This window comes from Aptenodytes patagonicus, chromosome 2 (assembly GCF_965638725.1).
Source record: "Aptenodytes patagonicus chromosome 2, bAptPat1.pri.cur, whole genome shotgun sequence".
NCBI lineage: Eukaryota > Metazoa > Chordata > Aves > Sphenisciformes > Spheniscidae > Aptenodytes > Aptenodytes patagonicus.
This window is the reverse complement of record NC_134950.1, coordinates 57,794,101-57,813,866: the sequence shown is the minus strand read 5'-3', so window position 1 is coordinate 57,813,866 and position 19,766 is coordinate 57,794,101. Positions and strand designations below refer to the sequence as shown.

General features: G+C 42.4%; 1 protein-coding gene across 10 annotated transcripts in view; it reads left to right on the top strand.

Annotated features, from left to right (window-relative positions):
• The window catches only part of PPP4R1 (protein phosphatase 4 regulatory subunit 1), a 73,333-nt gene extending 59,725 nt beyond the window's left edge, over window positions 1–13,608 (top strand). For all 10 annotated transcript variants that reach the window (XM_076329974.1, XM_076329977.1, XM_076329973.1 and 7 more), the window contains 8 exons: window positions 2,624–2,719; window positions 4,040–4,225; window positions 5,733–5,894; window positions 6,317–6,417; window positions 9,355–9,475; window positions 9,576–9,710; window positions 10,717–10,858; window positions 12,576–13,608. In XM_076329974.1, the coding sequence (XP_076186089.1) occupies window positions 2,624–2,719; window positions 4,040–4,225; window positions 5,733–5,894; window positions 6,317–6,417; window positions 9,355–9,475; window positions 9,576–9,710; window positions 10,717–10,858; window positions 12,576–12,739 (1,107 nt within the window). In that variant the 3' untranslated portion in view covers window positions 12,740–13,608. The remainder of the gene's footprint in view (window positions 1–2,623; window positions 2,720–4,039; window positions 4,226–5,732; window positions 5,895–6,316; window positions 6,418–9,354; window positions 9,476–9,575; window positions 9,711–10,716; window positions 10,859–12,575) is intronic.
• Window positions 13,609–19,766: the final 6,158 nt, after the last annotated feature.

Genomic DNA, 19,766 nt, shown 5'->3' with positions numbered 1-19,766 from the left:
GAAGAGAGCTCTGATTTTCACAGGTGTTTTTTTGTGGTTTTTTTTTTTTGTTTGGTTGGGGGTTTTTGGTGTGTGTGTTTGTGGTTTTGGTTGTGTGTTTTTTTTTTTTTTTTTTTTTTAAGTCTCAGCATAGCTAAGTGTCAATAGGGTACTGGACATTTTAGAAGAACCAAGCTAAAGCATTTTATATTTGAAAGCAGCCTTCACAGTTCTGCACACATATTGCAAACCAAAATCACACTTTACTTGTCCTGCAGCTGTATAGGCTCCTGAAGGAGTTAATGCTACACGTTAAAGAGAGACTCTCTATTCAAATGAAAACAAATGTTGTAATAATGTGAACAGATAAGGTTTTGGGACACAGATGAAGCTTGTTTGTTGAGGATGAGGGTAGCTGTTTTATTTTTTCTCAAGAGCCCCCATTTTCATTTTCTTTAGGGTGTATGGTCTCTATAAGGTTTGATAAATGACTGTAAGCCTCAAGAAATCCCCCAAGTCGTATTCCCAGTGGATGGGTGTGGGAGTCCTCTTTTTTTGGTTGGAGGTAGAGGGAGAAGAGAGGGAAAAGAGAGAGAAAGGAAACTGGACTAAAATCAGCCCATCCTGTCTGGCACAGATACCTCTCTAAGAAGAGGGTGGATGCCAGGAGACTGAACCCCTGAGACTGGCCTCGTCTCTCTGTGTTTGGGCCAGCTGCCCTGTCAGGAAATGCCAGCACCACTTGTCCTGGTGCTGTGGGCTTTGTGTGCAACCCATGTCATGGAGCACGAGTCTATGGAGCACTGCATGGAGCTCTTGTTACACTGCAGCTAAAGGAAACCCCACATAAGAGGTTTCTAAGGCCATGACAAAGATTTTGCATCTCCGAGGTGGTGGTTCACTAGTTTGGTATGCAAGAAGTTTTCAGGCTAACCCCTGCTGAATTTTTATGTCCTGGCTCTGCAATGCTCAGTTCAGCGTGTGCATGTTACATGGAAAAAGTACAGATGGAACTTCATTTGCAGGAACAGAGATACTGCATTGACTTAAATACCGACTGATGCTGTGGGTCTTCCGTACTGAAGCTCTTCCTTTCTGGAACGCATGTTTGACTTTAAATGTGGCTGGGTAAAAATGTTCCCATCTGTGACACCGTTTGGTATATTTAGTCGTTCAACTTAGTTCAATCAATACAGTATTATTTTTATCTTTTTCTTTTTTTAACTTAGCCTTTTAGAGCCGGGGTAGCAGAGATTGTGAGATGGAGTCTTTTCATTTTTATTGTAGCAGAATGGATGACTAGCCTCCAGTCCTGTGCACTTGGGCAACTCATGGAAAGCGCTATGGCTATGGTGTGCTGGCTGCCTCATAATTTCTTGATTTGAAAGCCAGTGACTTTCTGGCAATGCTGAAAATGATCTCTCTTTCTGGGAAAAAAAAGGCTGAAAAGGCTAAAAAGGAGTGAAGAATTGACTGGCAAACTAAAATCCTGCAGAGATGGTTTTCAGAGCCTCTGGAGGTTTTGTAGTTGGAGTTGTATGCTGCTGGACGCATTTAGAGATGAAAGCAGATCATGGAAGAGGAAAAAGCAACCGTCTGAAGTCAAACCAGGGAAGACAGGTGGTATCCTGGAGGCTTTTTTGAAGAAGTTTATCATTTGCTTGAAAATTCTCATTGTCAAACTGATCTTAAGAGCTGGTAGAGTAGGTATATTCTCAGTGCTTGTGTTGACCCCGAGAGCTCACCCTGCGGCATCTGTGAATAGATACCTTGGCTCATATCTAGCAAAATGCCTTTGTCCTGTTCTGCCAGACAGCAGCCTGACCTACTTTCCAAATATTCATTACGTACTTCTTGAAATTCATGGTTGATTATGCAAAGTCCGTTGTATTTGGGGAACTCCACTGGTATAGAAAGTGACAGTGCATCCCCTCAGCAGCACAGTTTATCATAGCATATCAAACCTCTGCTGCTCGGTAGAGTTCTGAAACAGAGTCTCAGTCCTTATCTTCAAGGCCCAGATATGTACCCAGGATGCTTGAATGATTGCTAAAAATTATTTTAATAGAACCGCTAAGAGGCGTGATGACTGATGTCAGCAGCTATGGTCCACTAGGACTATGTATTATAAGGTGAAGCTTATCAGTAGAGAAGATGATAGAATAATCACCTCTAGGAAAGGAGCAACAGCATAAGTCTCATCAGTTTCTACTCTTAAGTGTGAGGGTGGCTTTGTTTTGACCTTTTTCTAGCACAAATCCAAAGCAACAAATCCAACAAAATCCACTACAGATGTTTTCTCACTTTCCCTTCAGGGGAGAAGCAACGTGACCCATATGTTAGTTACATTTTTCTTAATGCAGTCTCAAAGATATTCCTCTCCTGTGGTTTTCATTCCGTAAGAACCAAAATGGAGCAGTATAAGAGGAGCCTGTGTTTGAAATTTAAAGCAGAAAGATTTATCTTACAGGCCTTTTGAATTCAGGCTCTAGCAAAATTGTATTTGATTTTAAAACATGTATTCCTTTAATCTAAGAAAAAGACCCTGAGGTGAGGACAGCACTTCTTGATGTTGACACTTGTTCTGTGTTTAATCCTTGAGTGTATTTTGTGTCACCTTTTTTTTTTTTTCCTTTTTCCATAGAATATGGATTCTACACTTCACTATATTCATAATGATTCAGATTTGAGCACCAACAGTAGTTTCAGCCCTGAAGAAGAAAGAAAATCCAAAGTACAGGTAAATGACAGTGGCTTCTGTTTTTCCTACATGTATCAGATAAGTGGAATTTTTTTATGTATATGGGGATTTCTTTTATGTGTTTCATTCAGTCATTTCTGATATAATGTAGTTTCTATAAAATGTGGCAAACCTCTTAAAATAAGTAATTTTAAAATATTCTGTGTTTCCAGAGGTAATGGCTTAATTCAGTAGTTGCTTCTGTTTTAATTAGGTATAAGAGATGACAGTATTTTTTGACATGAGAACAGTTGTCATAGACTTCCAGGCTCTGGTTTCATTTGGTTTCATTCTCTATGGAAACTATCCTGTAATGGAAATTAGGTTATTGAGGAAATGGGATTTTTTTGTTAAATGTTTTGAGTGGAACTGCCCCCACCCCATGACAGCTTTTTGAAGAAAAAGTGTGAAAGTGTTTCATTAAGCTCGAACTGGCTCTTTGTTATTTTTTTTCCCCAAAAGGAATTGAATGTTTGTTGTTACATAGTTCGGTATTATGTGTGCCACCCTGCACCAGTGTGATTCCTTGAGTGGGAACCTCAGTCCCTCTTGTTGCTTACATGAGCCAAGCTATTTGCCAGCTGTGTTAAGGAAATGCTCTTGTGCACCCCCTTGGGTAGAGTCAGTGCCTGAGATGAACTGACAACAGTTGAAGCAAAGCCAGTGTTGAAGTCAACACAAAGAGGTTTTCACAAAATTTTAGTTCAGATGCTTTAATTTCTCAGTGGAGAGAAGGATTGGTCTTCACCAGAGATCTCTGCCTCTGAAGAAGTCTTTTCCTTCCTGCTGACTCTTTAGGGAATTTGGAAGCAATATTGAACACGCTATACTCTGCCCCTTCCCCGCCCCCCCCCCCCCAAGGTATTTTAATTTAGTTTTCTGCTCCCCACCTCCCCAAGATTTTGAGAGGAATAGGAAGATGATTTTTGAGGAAGTCTCATCATTTGCTGTTCTGCCCATTTTTATGGATGAGTTAAAATGGCCAATTTGCACAGCCTGCAAGCCTGAATGTTTGTAGAAAGGTAGAATGTAGTCTTTGTTTCCTGGTCTGCCTAAGCAGACAGTGATCCACCCACTCACCTGTTACGTTGGTCTGTATATCTTCAAATAGCCCCAAGTCATGTCATCATTTCTTTGGAACTTTTTGTGGAACTTATGAAATACAAAAACTTTGTGTTCTTATTAAGAGATTGTAATTAAATAATACTCTATAGTCGTGGGGAAAAAAATGTTCTTCTGACAGTGTGCCCTGGAATTTTAGTAAGCCTTATGAGGATTCATTGAAAATAGTGTGAACGCTCTACCCTTTTCTTGCTGTAGGATGTTGTACCTCAAGCCTTGCTGGATCAGTATTTATCAATGACTGATCCATCTCGCGCACAAACAGTCGATACCGAGATTGCCAAACACTGTGCCTACAGCCTGCCAGGTGTGGCACTTACGTTAGGCAGACAGAATTGGCACTGTTTGAAAGATACCTATGAGACACTGGCATCTGACATGCAGGTAAGCTCAAGAAGCTCTGACAGTGAACGATCTGAACTTTTATGATGTGACAATGAATAATCTGAACTTTTATGATGATTTCTCTTGTTTACTGGGTGTTGGGTTGCTCTGCTCTTTACGTGGAGCTTTCCGTTGCTGATACTAGTTATTCATATAATGAATGAAAGTGTAACTGTTGTCTCAGAGGAAGCTTGGGTGTGTGTGGTGCTCAGGTAGTAAGGAAATGGGGCAGTTTGAGTGGGAGGTGGATCTCCAGTGGGAATGTGAGGAGAGGTCTCAGATTTCTTCTGCTTGCTTGAGATCTTATGGCAGTGCTTGGGATTCTCATAGGTATGAGAATTTGGGCTGTGCTGCTGTGCGTGAGCAGACATGTGCCCCTGCAGGCATGTCTGGAGCTCAGTGAGTCAGCCTCACGCCAGGCCTTTTGGTGGCCTTTTGGTGCTGCATCCAGTTAGTCATAAGGGAATAACATCACTATCACCATGCAGCATTGCTGTTTTAAAAACAAATACTGGAAATAGCAGCATTTTCCTTGTTGTCAGGTGGTAAGGAGGTGGCTTTGTGCATTTTACAGTTATTTCCCAGTCCTCCCTTGTTTCCTTTTTTGGAGATGCTTTTTTAATTTTCTTAAACATTCTCAGACTACTTCACCTCCCTTGAACTTGCTGCTTGCTATATCAGAGCAGCAGTTCCCAGTGATATGCAGTGAGTAATTTTATACATGGCTATTGCTCATATTTTCCTAACTCTTTTGCAGCCATTAAAAACAACCAGCTAATAAATTCAAAACATAAGTAAACCCAAATTACCCTGTATTCAAAACTGTCCAGAGTTTATCGCCAGTCTAATCTGAATTAAGATTGAATCGCCAAACCAGGGTAAAAGAACAGTACCCGTGCTAATTGAACAGTGCTGGCTAAAGAATAGATGCTATTTTATTTTTAAAAAGACTTACTTGAAATAGTTACTCCATTAAAACAGTGCCCCCTCAATTTAGGGTGAGTAAAAGCTCTACTGGTCCTTGGACTGCTGGGCACTCAGTGTGGGTGAAACTTTACCTATTATGGAAGCTAAAATATGCCAGCTGAACAAACATCTTGTTCAGTTTTAGAAATTAAATGAGTGAGAGAGTAGTAGTATGAAACTAATTTACCCAAAAGAATATAAAGCAAAGAATAATGTGTGGAAGAGTACTGATGTCAGGAATACTATTTTCCTTCCCAGTACCTGGAAAATGAAAATATTTTCATTACTTTCATTTGCCTAGTTCCTTGATATTCAGGTGGAAGAAATGATACCTCGTCATTTGTCCTTTCTTTCCTTTTCCTTTTTTTTCTTTTTTTTAATTTCCAATTTCATTTTCAATTCTTACATGAGACACTGTTGTTGAATGTATTTCTAAGTACTGTAGCTCACTGGGAGTCCAGCTTGGATACTGATGCTCAAATTAAAATAGAGCACTTCAGATGATACATCAATAAAATGTATTTATTTATTTATTTTACAGTGGAAGGTTCGGCGGACACTAGCATTTTCTATACATGAACTTGCCGTCATCCTTGGAGACCAGCTTACAGCTGGAGATTTAGTTCCTGTCTTCAATGGCTTTTTAAAAGATCTGGATGAAGTCAGGATAGGCGTGCTTAAACACTTGCATGACTTTCTAAAGGTATGTCTGTGTTCAACTCTGGTCAAGTGAAATTATGTATTTTGCTTCATTTCTTTGTATGCGCTTGCTTTTTAACATAACACCAGTATAACTCTGTGGGAATCCATACAAATCTGGATGGAATCCAGATGTCTCTAGAATACTGGAGTATATTTTGCAGGACATCTGTGTTGCTGATACTTTCTTTTCTCTGAAGAACCTGGTTTGTGCATGTTTATTTGGTAGCTTTCAGTAGTGCCCCATGTGATTCTATAGACTTAAGCACGATAGGGTCTAGCCCAGAAAAGCAACACTATTGCTAAAGATTTTTTTTTTTTTTTTTAATAAAAGCAAGTGTTTTATTAGTTGTATTTTAAAGCTCTTGTAATATCTGCTGATTGTAGCCTACATTTCTTTATGTAAGTTTATATTTACTGTTACAGCTTCTTCATCTTGACAAAAGACGAGAGTATCTTTATCAGCTCCAGGAATTCCTAGTAACTGATAACAGCAGGAACTGGCGTTTCCGTGCAGAGCTGGCTGAGTACGTAGTTTTCTGGGTGCTTGTTTTTATTGTTGTGGATATTTAAAAATGTTAAATCGTAGAATAAATGTCTTATGGTGACATTCTTCATTTTGTTTTTAATTAGTGGCTAGTCCTTATCCTCCTCCACTTGTCCTCCTTGCTCAAAATTCACAGTAGTTGTATATCATTTATAAGTGCTCAGGTTGGAACTTGAATGTCTCTTCCATCACCATATGTTGAAAACATTACCCTTCCATGAAAAAGAAGCTGCCAAAAGAGGATATCACATCTGCTTGCTCTTGAAGTCAATAGAAGTGTTCTAGCAGTCTGACTTCCAAGTTGCTGTGTCTGATGAGTAGACTGAATTCATGACCATGAAACACAGGAGATCGAGATCTCGAGGGGAGTAAAGAAAGCAAGTAGCAGAGTAGTGACCTTGGACTTCATGTGAGCAGACTTTGGCTTTTTCATGGAACTGGTATGTGGGCTCCTATGGGAGGCAGCTCTGAAGGGTCAAGTTGCTCAGGAAAGCCAGCAGATTTTTAAGGACAGCATCCTCCAAGTGAAAGGATAGTCCATCTTGATACTCAGAAAAACAAGGAGATGTATCAAGAGCGTGGTTTGGCTAAGAAGGGAACTCATGACTGAGCTTGAATGCAAAAAGGGGTTATTACAGGAGGTAAAAGCAGGGACAGGGTGCACAGGAGGAATTTAGAAACATTGCCCAGGCATGTAGGGTTATATTAGGAAAGTCAAAGCTCAGCTAGAGCAGAGACTTGCCAGGGGTGTCAAGTACTGTTATGTTAGCAAAAAAAAAAGAAGAATAAACAGGGAAAATATGGGACCATTGCTGAATGTGGTGGATGATTTAGTGATGGTGGGCACAAAGAATGCTGAGGTACTGACAAGGTACTCACTGACAAGATTTCCCAGGCTTCTGTGCTTAGAGTAGGTTTCAGTGGTGGTTGAGGATCAACCGAGGGATTACTTGAGAACTCAACCCGTGTATATCCATCAGACCAGACAGGCTGCAACTGAGGGTGCTGACAGAGCTGACCCATGTCATAGCGAGGCCATTAGCCATCACCTTTGAAAGGCTGAGAGGATGAAGGCAGGTCACCAGGAACTAGAGAAAGGCAGATGATGTGCTTTTGGCCTTTTAGAAGATGGGTACTATCAGGGGAGTTAAAATTTTGTCAGCCCCACATCAGGCCCTGGGAATCATGGAGCAGGTCCTCTTGGAAACCATTTCTGGGCATATGAAGGACTCCTGCTTCATGAAAACAGTCGGCATGAATTTCCAAGAGTAAGTCATGTCTGAACAACCTGCCTTCTGTGATTAAATGACTGAATCTGTGGATGAGGAGAAGGTGGTGAATGTAATTTACCTCCGCTTTAGCAAGGCTTTTAATGCCATGTCTCACAATATTCTTGTAGCCAGGTTAGGACATAATGATCTGGATGGGTGGAGGCTAGATGAGTAGAAGTCATTGGATGGTTGGGTTCAGGAGGTTGTGGGTAATAGGTTGTACTCTACCTGGGGTATAGCTATAGGTGCCGCAGGAGTGCGTTCTGGCACCTTTCCTCTTTAACATCTTTATCAGTGACCTGTAGGGCGTGACAGTGCACTCTCATCAAGGTTGCTGGTGGCACCAGAACGGCATGACCAGTCAGTGTGCTTGAAGGGAGGGCTGCCATCCAGAGGGGCCTAGACAGGCTGGAGGAAGGGGCTGACAGGAGCCTTATAAAATTCAACAAGGGACAGATGCCAAGTCCTCTGCATGGGAAGGAAGAGCCCCTGACAGTGAGACAGACTGAGGACCGGCTGCCCTGGGAGCAGCTCTGCTGAAAAGGCCTGGGGTGTCATGGAGGACAGTGAGCTGAACGTGAGCTAGCAGTGTGTACTGGCAACATAATCCTGGGCTGTATAAACAGGAGCAAAGTCAGTATACCGAGGGAATAGATTAGCCCCCTCTAGTCAGCACTCATTAGATCTCATCTGGAGTAATGCATCTATACCAGTATAGGAAAGATGCTGATAAACTGGAACAAATTCAGCAGAGGGCCACCAGGATGATCAAGGCTGCAGCAGGTGCTCTGTGAGGAGAGACTGTGGGACCAGGGCTTCTCTAGCAGGAATGATGAAATGAGCATATTGTAATGACTAAGTACAGTGTATCTTTTGAATTAAATTTTAAGAGACCTAGTGTAACAACAGATCGTGGTGTCATGTTTTTGCTACGTTTAAGTGTTGTTTTGATTTAGTAACTACAAATCACTTATCTGTTATTGCTGGTATGGAGATGTTCAATCAGCTGCTTGTAACATGTCATGACACTTCCTTTGACATGCTTTCTACCATTCATGACACATACTTGTGCCTGCGATGTGCTGAAATCTTAATTAACTCATTACAAATTGAAGAAGACATAATTTCTCTAGATGTCCAGTATACTCTGAAGTAGTAGTTTATTGATTTGATAAATCAGTGTACTTAAGTGACCGAGGATACTTACCAAACTAAGTCAGAGCATTTGGTTTGTAGCTGTACATGTGTTATATCTGTGAGATGCCTTTACCAGGTATTCAAATGTACGTGCACACTGCAGTGTCATTCACATCTGGATTGCTGTGCTGCACGTATGTTGTAGCCGGTATCAGTGTCCCTGCCTTGTAAATGCAACCTTGGTTCCCTTGCTTCTTCCCTAGTTTTTTGTTCTTTGAGCTCATGCAGCATTTTGCCATTATTGTGAGTAAGTGGCAATTTAAAATTTGCAAGTGACCCATAGTCAAACTGATGGCATTGAAAAACAGAAGATTTTACTTTTCAGTAACTTTATTATAGCCATATTGTGTATTTGGCAAGTGTTGTCATATAAATGATCATATTCACAGTTAAAGCTACCTTTCTTCTTATTATAATGTACTCTGTTTGGTTCTTCTTTCATCTTGTAGGCAACTGATCTTGCTTCTAGATCTGTACAGTGCCAGAGACATTTATGACTACTTGCGACCTATCGCTTTCAGCCTCTGTGCAGACAAAGTGTCTTCTGTCCGTTGGATTTCTTACAAGCTGGTAAAGCAATCTAAGTAAATTCAGGATTTCAAACTTCTGAGGGTTGGTGGTCAGAAGTAATTTTCGGTTTGGTTTTGTTTTTTCTTCTCATTCCTTCAAGGTTAGTGAAATGGTAAAAAAGCTGTACATGGCTTCAACATCAACCTTCGTTATAGACCTCATGAATGAACTTGTTGAAAAGTTCTGTAGATGCCGCAAATGGTCTGGTCGGCAAACTTTTGTCTTTATTTGCCAGGTAAAATGTCTTTTTGTTCATTTTTTTGGGTGGGGGTGGTGTTAAGAATGAAGGGCGGTATAGGCAGCTGGAACTCTTTAGCTGTCTATTGACACTATTTTAATGAATATTTGAGAACTTTGTTTCCAAGGGAATAGGTTTCATGGCTGCTTTCTTCAGTGTTGCTCCATAGATGAGCTTGAATGCATCTTTAGCTTAGCATATTAACACCAGGTTGTGAAATCTGGTGATGAGTGTGAAACAAAACGCATAGCAAAATAATCCCTGAGTTGGGAAGCTGCTTTGTTACTCAGCATGAAGTGAGATTTTAGAATATGCTGCAGCAGTCTGCCACTTTTTTTGGGTTACCGTTTAGAAATCAAGTGCTAGGAGTTGCCTATACCTCCTTAGCCAGCTAGTGCAGCTTGGTCAAAAACAACGTATTCTCAGCTAAATAAGCAGAAGAGTTGCAGCTAGCTGGGGTCCCAAGGAAATGGTCAAATTTGGAGGCTGTAGCAGAGGTGCAGACTGGGAGCCAACATGACTGCTGCCCAAGTGGGACAGTTCTTTGAAGTATTTGGAGAAATGTGAGTTTTGAGCTTATTTAGAGAAACATGTTTGGGTACAATGGATGTTTATTGAGGTGGACCATTCTTGTCTTAATATAGTACCTAGTTAAAACAAAGACTAAATCAATCTCAAAAAGGATTGGGAAGGTCTTTTACTTTTCTTCCCTGTTTTCAAATGATACAGTGATTAAAAAAAACCCAATAAAAATTAGGAAGTTGCCAGACTTCATACAAAATAAAGTGGGCTTCTAACTGAGCCTGAATTTCCTCAACCCTAACTTGCTTCATTGTGTATGACTTTGTGCTACAAAGTATTGTGCCGTATTTTAAAACTTTGTGGATACTACCTACTGTATTGGTTCTATGAAGGTAATAAGACCTGTCAGCTCTGATTATGTGTTGGGATTTTATCCTCACTGTGCTGAAATCTAATGAAATTGCTTCTGTCTTCTTGCCAGACTATCAGTGAAGATGACTGCCTGCCCATGGACCAGTTTGCTGTGCATCTGTTGCCACACTTATTACACTTGGCATCTGACAGGGTTCCAAATGTTCGAGTCCTGCTTGCAAAAACGTTAAAGCAAACTCTTTTAGAGAAAGGTTAGTGGTCAGAAAGAGTTGCAATGGGCTGACTGCGTATCTTTGTGTCCCTCCACTTTCCTATAGTCAGCTGGGGAAGAAGAAACAACGTCAGATGTGGGTTGCTCTTGCTTTTACAGTCTCCTTGGTGTGGAAAGTTTCCTTGGCTGAGATAAAATCATGAACCTTGTTGTGGTATCAGAGCCACTGTTGTGTAACGCTGGGGAAATACGAGTTCTTGCTCATATGCCAGCCTGTTCTTTTTGTACCATTTTCCCTGAACGAGCTAGTTTGTAGAGGTGTCATCAGGGCACAGAAAGCATGAATGAACAACTAGCAACTGTGAAGTTGTTGAGCAGCGCCTTTTGTTTGGTTAAAAAAAAAAATCTGTTCATGTTCTGTGTAATAAGGATAAAAAAGAAAAATCCTTCCATACAAATCCACCATCTGTTTTCTCACTGGGAGAGAAGAGATGGCTGCTGTTTGGTTTTTATATTTTATGGTAGCAGTGGAAAGAAAGTTTCTCTGGAGTCTCTTCAGGGAAATCAGACATGCAACTTTCAAATTGCAGGCTTTGCTTAGGAAAGCATCCCCAGTGCGTAGCAGATGCCAGAAGAGTCATCAGTGCTCAGATTCCAAAGCACTGTAAAGGAAAATAGCATTAGAAATATTACGCTATTTTGTAAACCAGCAGAGTGTCCACACTTGGAATACTTCATCCAGTTCTGGTCACTTTCTTCCTCAAAACTGTATACTGGCTTGAGGACTGCTGTTTCTAGCGTAGAAAGTGTGAAGAAAAATGCAAAATGTTCAGAACACTGGACAACACAAAGGATGCCAGCACAGTGAGAACTAGGCTATTGCTAGCTGTCTTATGCATGCTGGAGACCGAGTAAGCATATGTAGACAGTTAAGATGGATCAGCTGATGTGCAGTAATTTATCCTCCGTTAACTGTGCCAAGGCTGTCACCGTTCTTCCTGTTATCATGTAGTATTGGTATTTTTGTTGTTGTCCCCATTATTTTTGTGTTCCCCGCCTGGATAGTGCACCTCCATTCTGCATTGCCACTACGTAAGCTTATAACACAGGTAGCCCCTGCCTCAAAGATGTTGTGTGTATGATTAGGGATGGTGGATAGATTATGAAAGGCAGATTTAAAAAATAAGTTCGGAAGGTTTTAAACCTCAGATCTGAATTGCCCTTCCTGTGAGCTGTTTGTAGTTATGTTGCTTTTATGCAACTTGCGTTGTGTAGTTCATGAAAACTGTCAGACGTTGGAACTTCTTCCACTCTTATTTCATGTTATCTTAGTTTTATTGTTTGATAATTATTTGGCAAGCCTGCCAGTGAAGTGGAGTGGCATGGCCGTGGGTTTGTGATACCTTCCCTCCATCACAAATACAAGCACACTCCTGAGTCTTTTGCGGGTTTTTTCTTACTCTTTGGTCATGGAGTTTGTCATGCTTACATTTATACTGAAGGACCATAGAAATCCTGTACTCTAACAGCACTGTTAGAGCAACTGTGCTCTGAAACATGGAATGACTTCTGGTTTTTTTAAGGTGAATTCATAGATTTATTCAGAAGTGTATTGCGTGCCTGCTTAGATATTCCAGTTTGACTATATGTGTGCACTGTCTCCTGAGATTTTTGAACCTCGTGATAGTATGCTGAGGTTTGTGTTGAAGTATCTGCCGTCTCTTCCTCCTATAAGTCTTGTGCATTTTCTCTTACAGAATATTTTCTAAATTCTGCCAACTCTCATCAAGAAGCTGTGGAGCAAACAATTATGGCGCTTCAAATGGATGATGACAGTGATGTCAAATATTTTGCAAGCATACACCCTGCCAGTACCAAAATTGCAGATGATGCCATGAGCACTGCTTCATCAACTTATTAAAAAGTTCTGAATGTTGCTATAATTAAAAAAAATTAAACAAACTATCCTCAAATGCTTCTAAAATGGTTGATCTAGGACAACCTCTTTGGAAGGAGAGATTTCTTGCCAGACTTAACGGGTGGATGTTATCTAAACCTGATACCAGGGATTTTAAGTCAAGAAAAAGTAAACATACCTGTGTCAGCTTGACTTTAGAAAAACACTGCTCAGAGGATTATTTTTGCCACCGAAGCCTTAAATCTTCTGTCTTCCTGAACAAATGAAACTTGAATTGGCAGATCATTTTCATTGTAGGACGGATGTGATTTCCAGAGACCTGCATTGTTTCTCCTGAGGAGTTAACTTAGCAAGTATTTTCTGTAGCAACTGATAGATGAAATGGCCAGAAAGGTAAATTTACACCGGGATGTAAGACCTCCAGTATTAGCGCTAAAAGTTTTTATCGTTCAAGGACTTGATTTGTGTGCAGCTGGGCACACCCTTAAGTGGGAATAGCTTTGATGTTTGTAAATGGGGAAAAGTAGAAATTTGGATTTCTCTTAAGGGCTCAGTGCTAACACTAAACTAGAATTTGATTTTAATCCTTAAATGCAGCATATTGCTGTACCCATTAGCAGAAAACTTTGCTGAGTACCTGTGTCCTAATTATTTTCATGCTGGTCATGACCTAAAGGAAATTTATTAGCACATGTACTTTAAGTCAGGTATTTTTAACTTGATCATGATCGGCTCTGAGGTGCAACTTTTTTCTTCATATACTGTACATATCTGTGAGCCTCCTTGGAGTGCTGCAGTCTTTAATCATGTTGTTTAAAGCTGTTGTGATACAAGTTGTTCTCTACTTGTCCAAATAAAATTTATTAATAAGATTGAAAGCAATCTTGTGACCTTTTTAAGACATTAAAAGAATAAGTTTGAAATTTAAGTGGCTTTTTTCTTCTGGTTCTTTACACTTTGACAGCTATTGCAGGGGGAAGGGGTTTGCTTAATGATTGCGAAGAATTTTGCATTTTGAGATGGAATATACTACAGCACAGATGTACTTCGACCGTGTAATTGAGGTTTTGCTAGATTCTCTTTCAAGCATCCCTGTTGTGCTTGGGAACCTGCCACTCCAGTGTGAAATGGCATCTTTGCTGAAGTGAGTCTGAATATCCACCTCAGTCCAGATTTACAGGAAACTGTGAGCTCAGACTGCCCTTTATCTACCTCCAGTCCATGGACTGCTTTAATTTCCTCTCATTTAAAATGACTGATACGGTATCTCCTTCTATGTCTTCCAGGGGCAACTTGCTTAAATCACCTTTCCTCCAGCCTGCCGAACCTGAAGTGTGTGAAGCTTATTTTGCTGAGGAGGTAGAAAAGGCTATGGCAGCTTATCTTTGATGCATTTTAGCAGAACATTTTCATTTATCAGTCAGGTGCCTGATACCCTGGCGGTTTCAGCCTCAGGCAGGTGTCTCTCTTTTTTCTTTTTTTTTTTTTTTTTTTTTCCCACTGTTTTCTTTGGAAAACAGATTCATCTGCAGTTTCTTCTCTAGTAAACAGAAGGTTGCTATTTACTCCCCAAAGGCCTGCTTTTCTGCTCCTGAGCATGGCCATGGAGGTGGTTAAGATACAGTCTCATCTCTGTTTGCCTTGAAGCTTGGTGGGTTTGGTTTTTTTGGGGGTTTGTTTGATTCTTACTGGGTTTTTTTAGGCTTGGTTTGTTTTGTTTTGGGGGTTTGGGGGTTTTTTTTGTTTGTTTTGGGGGTTTTTTTTAGGTTTTTCCTTTGCTTGTCCTTTTTCTTTTCAAAATCGGCTTAAAATTTGAAAAGGCAACTATACGCCCAGGTCAGAAGTTCCTGTAGTATAGATAATATTCTTATCAGGTTTTCTGTTCCTCATGTTCTCCAAAATTGTTCAGAAATCACGCACAAATCCCTAGAGGACTAGGCAGTGTGACAGCACTGTGTCTGGGTGACAGCAGACTGTCAGGCAGGAGGATTTTCCGAGCTCTCCCTGCTGCCATACGGAGAACAACTAAAAGTAACTAGTCCTCTCCCAGGCCAGATGATTCCCTCTTTAGAAATACGCATTGAAGTCCAGTCGATTTCTCCATTTTGTTCAGGGTATGTAAATCTCTTAGTCTGTTTTTTGCCTCAGGGTAATGACAGTTGAATTGTTGTTAGGTCATGTGTGCGATTTCTGAGGTGAATGGGATCAGCTCCTTGTTCAGACCAGAGCATGCTTCAGGTCATCTTCTAACTGTGAATGAAGTGCAGTATTCACTGGAGGAGTATTGAGAGTTAAAAGAAATCCTAGTGCTTGGAGTCCGGAATGAACGCGTCCCAACCTAATTCCGTTACTGTACTAATGTACTGTTCCACTAGTCCAGTAAAATGAAGCATTATATCTGATCCCTTTAGGTATTTTCTAGTTATTTAAGGGTAAGACACCTTTAAGTTGAAAATGAGACAGATCTTCCAGATGCTTTATTTCTCTCTGTTCTGTATTTCTTCAGTACTGGTGCAGGCCTGTGAATTTGAGGGAGAGTTCGAGGCTTTTCCTAAGGAAGGCTGTGTGTTTTCAGTTGCAGAGTGCCTGAATTCCCCTGACATGTAACACATAAAGATCATCTTCAGAGAAGAGGAGAAACAGCTGTCTTTCTCCTCCCCCCCCCCCCCCCCCCCCCTTCACCCAAACATGTCATGGATCTGTCTGCCTCTTTTCTGCTTCATTGGGTGATTCCCAAGAAGTGAAAGGGAAGGAAAGACTTGCTTTATGCTCTTGGGCAACACTGAGAATTTAATCTGCAGCCTGAGGGCTATGGTCTCTGTTGCTTAATTCTGATAGGGAATTTTCTCATGCCAGTGCTGTTAGCAATGTCAGTAATTCAAGCTTCAACTTGTCCCTAAGGATACAGGGTTTGGGGAAATGTGCATCTCAGTTCTGAGTGGTGAAAAAGGAGCTGTTTTTTCTGTGGGGAAGTGTCTGGGAACGCTGCCAACGATCCTGGTGAATTCCATCACGTGTGTCTCCCCTGAAGAAAGATAGGAGCTTTGTATCTCAATTAATTTCTCTTTTGGTCAGGATTTCTTGAGCAGAAAGTGAGGTGGCTCCTGAATTGTCATCTGTTGGTCCACAGCTTCCCATAAGCAGTATCTTAGCTCTACCCCTGCCTTCTTGGTAGAATACCAAATCCGTCCTTCACGAGCAATTTTTGTTGTTTTCCATTTAATCTCTTGGCTTACTTGTCTTTGAGCTTCTTCATGGGAAATCCCTTTTTTCCCATGTCCTGGTTATAGCACTGTCTGCCGTTCTCCTGCTTGCTGTTTTTCACAGCAGGTTCTCTGTCTTTGGTTGTTCCTCCCCAGAGACCCGTCAGGATTTGGTAGGGCTGTTTCCTCACCACGCTTGCTTGTGGATTTCATGCCAATAAAACTGGCAAATGTCTGGAACTCTCTAGAGGGCAGTTTGTTCTTAACCAAAACGTGACTGACACTTGGAAATCAGATTTTGCAGTTTTGAATGTCCCAGATAGCTGTTGCACAAATTCTTGGCCCTGTGGACAAGATCCTACGTTCATTAGGACTGCAGAACAGCAGGCTAATTTCAGCCCAACTGAAATAAATGTTTGTGCGTGGGCTTGGCAGCCTCAGCAAGGGAAGAGGCAGCCCTCCCTCCTGTGCAGGCGTAAGGTCTGGCTGTGATGGTTTTTGCGTTCGGTCAATGTTAGTGCTTGCCCCCTTTTCTCCACTATCAGAGGTTGGGGGTTCAGAGATGCCTGATTTGAATTGGTAGTGGATGGGCAGCGAGGGGAGAACGACGGAGTCTGTCCTGTGGCTCAGGCGCACCCTTTGATTGCTTTGATTGGTCCGGTCGGCAAGGTCTCCTTTTGTTCCCTTGTCCTTCGGTGTGGAAACTTGTGTGCAATGCTCATGCTTTCTGACCTGATTTCAGCCCGGGGCCCTCTCTCCTGTTAGGATGGGAAGAGGAGTCGGAGACTGGCAGATGGACGAAAGCTGATCCTGTATTCCACTTGTTCTCATGTCAGCTATCCCCTCTCTGATACTGATGGGAAAGGCTCGTCTTCCTATCTGTGCTGGCATCCGGACAACATGGAAAGCACATTTAAAGTGATTAATCTTTTCTTTAGGTGCAGAGTGGGCCATACTGATAGACTGCCTTAAAAAATATAAGACTATGACAGGAAAGGTCATTTAAAATGTGCGTGGTGATCTTCTCCCTCCCCACCCCCGAGTGCTTTCAGACTCTGCCTTTTAGCTTACTTAACTTTTACTTTACTTCTTACCTAGATCAGAAAAATAAATGAAGAGCCCAAGGTAATGGGAATGCTTTAGGGTTCAGCTGCTGTTGAGGTTGGACTACATCTAGCCAATTAAAATACACTGTGACTTAGCAGAGACAAGTAAACAGATTTTCAAACATCTTACAGCCCTCCCTCCCATCATGGTCTGCTTGAAATACCGTGACCCGTTTCTGCAGAGGTGTAGTAATGTTTCTGTATGGGAAACGTTTTAAAAGGGTTACCTGCAGGTGGTTCTGAATCACGACTGTGAAAAGTGAAGGTACTGAGCACACTTCTCTGCGTGTTCTTTAACAAGGCTACTGAGAGGAGAGATGCACTGTTTGAACATCAAAAGAAATTTCAGTTACTTTTTAGTCAGTCCAGCTTTCCTGTGTAAGAACCTGGATAAACTTGGTTTGAGTAAGGTGACAACAAAGGCTCAAATGGGGGCTGGGCCATTTCTCTTGTGTTGGTCACTTATTTCACAGTTGTTTCTTCTGGCCTCTTGACTGAGGGGTTGTGTGTTTTGTTTTGGTTCTCTTTCTTTTTTTTCCGGTCACCACCTGGATTTTTGTGCCTGGCACTGTTGTTGCCCGTAAGCAGTACTGTCAGCAGAGATGTCCCACCCCCGTCTACCTCGAGGTCCAGCACCGTGATAAAACAGGCAGTGGCTCACAGTACCGGGGTGAGGTTCTGTGTAAGGGAGGGTGCAGCAACAGGAGCTGATCGGGACTCCCAGGCAGACCTCTTGCTTGTCGGCAAATGGCGTTCCTTGGTGCAGAAGTCTCGGATGCAATATTCCTATCAGTCAAATCAAAATGCTTCGACTGCTGATTTCCCCAACCGTCTGCCGAGCTGTAGCTAAGCAAGGCTGTGCTGTAGCTAAGCAAGGCTGTGCTGCCAGCTCCCTCCCCGCTCCAAAGGGGAACGTTAGGCTGTGGGTGAGGGGGCAGCGCTGCGGTTCCTTTCCTGGACCGGGGAGTCCAGCAGAGAAGAGGGATTTGGGAAGGGGAAGGCCCACACTGACGAGCCCCAGTGTGCAGTGGGTTGGTCTCTCTCCAGTGGCCTCAGCGCGTTCCTGCTTTGGAGGACGGAGTAGCCCTGACGGGAGGATGTGGAGGAGCATATAGGAGTATCTAGGGAGGAGTCAGCTGACAAGTCAAAAGGACTTGAGGAACAGCCTTAGAAGTTTTAGGATGCAGCGACCTTTGGCCTTGGCCTTTTTCCTGATGTCTGCCCTCCTCTTCCCCACAGGCCCCCCTTTCGGATATCATTAGTAGAAGTTGTAGAAGGGCTGTCAGCTCCTGTTAGGGTTCTCGTATAGTCAGAGGGTATGGCCAGGGCAGGTCTTGGGGCATGCTAGCAGGCGGCGAGGGCTGCTCTCGCTGCCCTGAGCCGTAACTTCACTGTACTGAGAACTCTTGTGTTTTGCAGTTCAGATGGGGAATTCTTCCAGTGCGTGGGAGTGGGGTTGTCCGGTTAAAATCATATGCTTTGCAACATAATCCTTTGGCAGACCTTCTTGCTCGTGTTGTTAAGATAGCCAGCAACACAAGAAACTCCAGACGAAACTTGGTACCAGTCCATTGTGTCCGAGCAGGTCAGCAGCGAAAGTGCCAGCGCCGAGCCGGAGGCACGGAGCGCCCCAGGGGTCCGTTCTGACAGGTGTCGCTTTGGGTATCTGCGTCTGTGACGGGACGGAGGAGCAGCCGGGGGCTTGGCCCGAGGCTGTGCTGGTGAGGCTGCGCCTCGTCTCCCTGGAACAGTAAGGACTGACAGCCGTTCTCTGGTACAGAGCATGGTGCCACTGGCTTCTGCTGTCGGACCGTGTTTTAAAGAACACTGTAGAGAACTCATGCTGTTGGATATAAGCCATATTTGGTCTGGATGAGGCGTTTTTCCATCTGCAGATGAAGCACTGTGAGTCAGAGGTGACTGCTGAAAAATGAAAATCCTTGACAGATTAAGCTTGGTTAAACCTCTTTTTGGCAGAGATTCAGGTTGATGCTTTAATATTTTTTTTTTTTTTTTTTTACTTTATTTAATTAAGAGAGAATAGTCTTACATGGTCAGGTGTAAAATTCTTGGCTTCAGTACATAGACTTTAAAAATTAGACTTAGCTCATTAATCTGAAGAGACACAGAGGCAGAAATGAATCCCTCCAGTGCTAGTATTGGAATGAGTGAATGGAGGTGGAAGCTTCTGTACAGCGGTCCTTTATCTTTCACCATAAAGGACGATGAATTTCTGGAACCCCTGATGGTTCCTTGTAGGACCGTGCCACACAGCAGTGCTTTCAACGAACCTCCCTCCACTGCAGAGGAAACCTTTCAGAATCGCACCAGAACTGGCGGCTTCTGCTTCCGTGAGAATAAAGCTGAGCCAGCGTTGGAAACCTGGCGTGGACAACGCAGAGCCCAGGAAACCTGGAGGGACGGTTGGAATCCTGCAAGGTGTTGGGCGCAAACTGGTGTTTTCAGACTTGTGGGAGGGATGTGATCTGAGAGGAATGCTGCTGTGAGCGTTGGGTTTTTTTATTGTTTGTTTTCTTTCCTTTCAATAAATAAACCCCCCCACCCTGTTCAGGCTAGTAACGGTTCACTTCAGGCTGCTATTTTTCAGAGTAAAAAGACTTTGTTGGGAGGAAAAAAACCTGCTTGGTATGCAAGATGTCTGAAGTTGGCTCATTGTACAGTTGCAGTATTTCAGTCAGTTGTGAGTATAAAAGCTGTCAC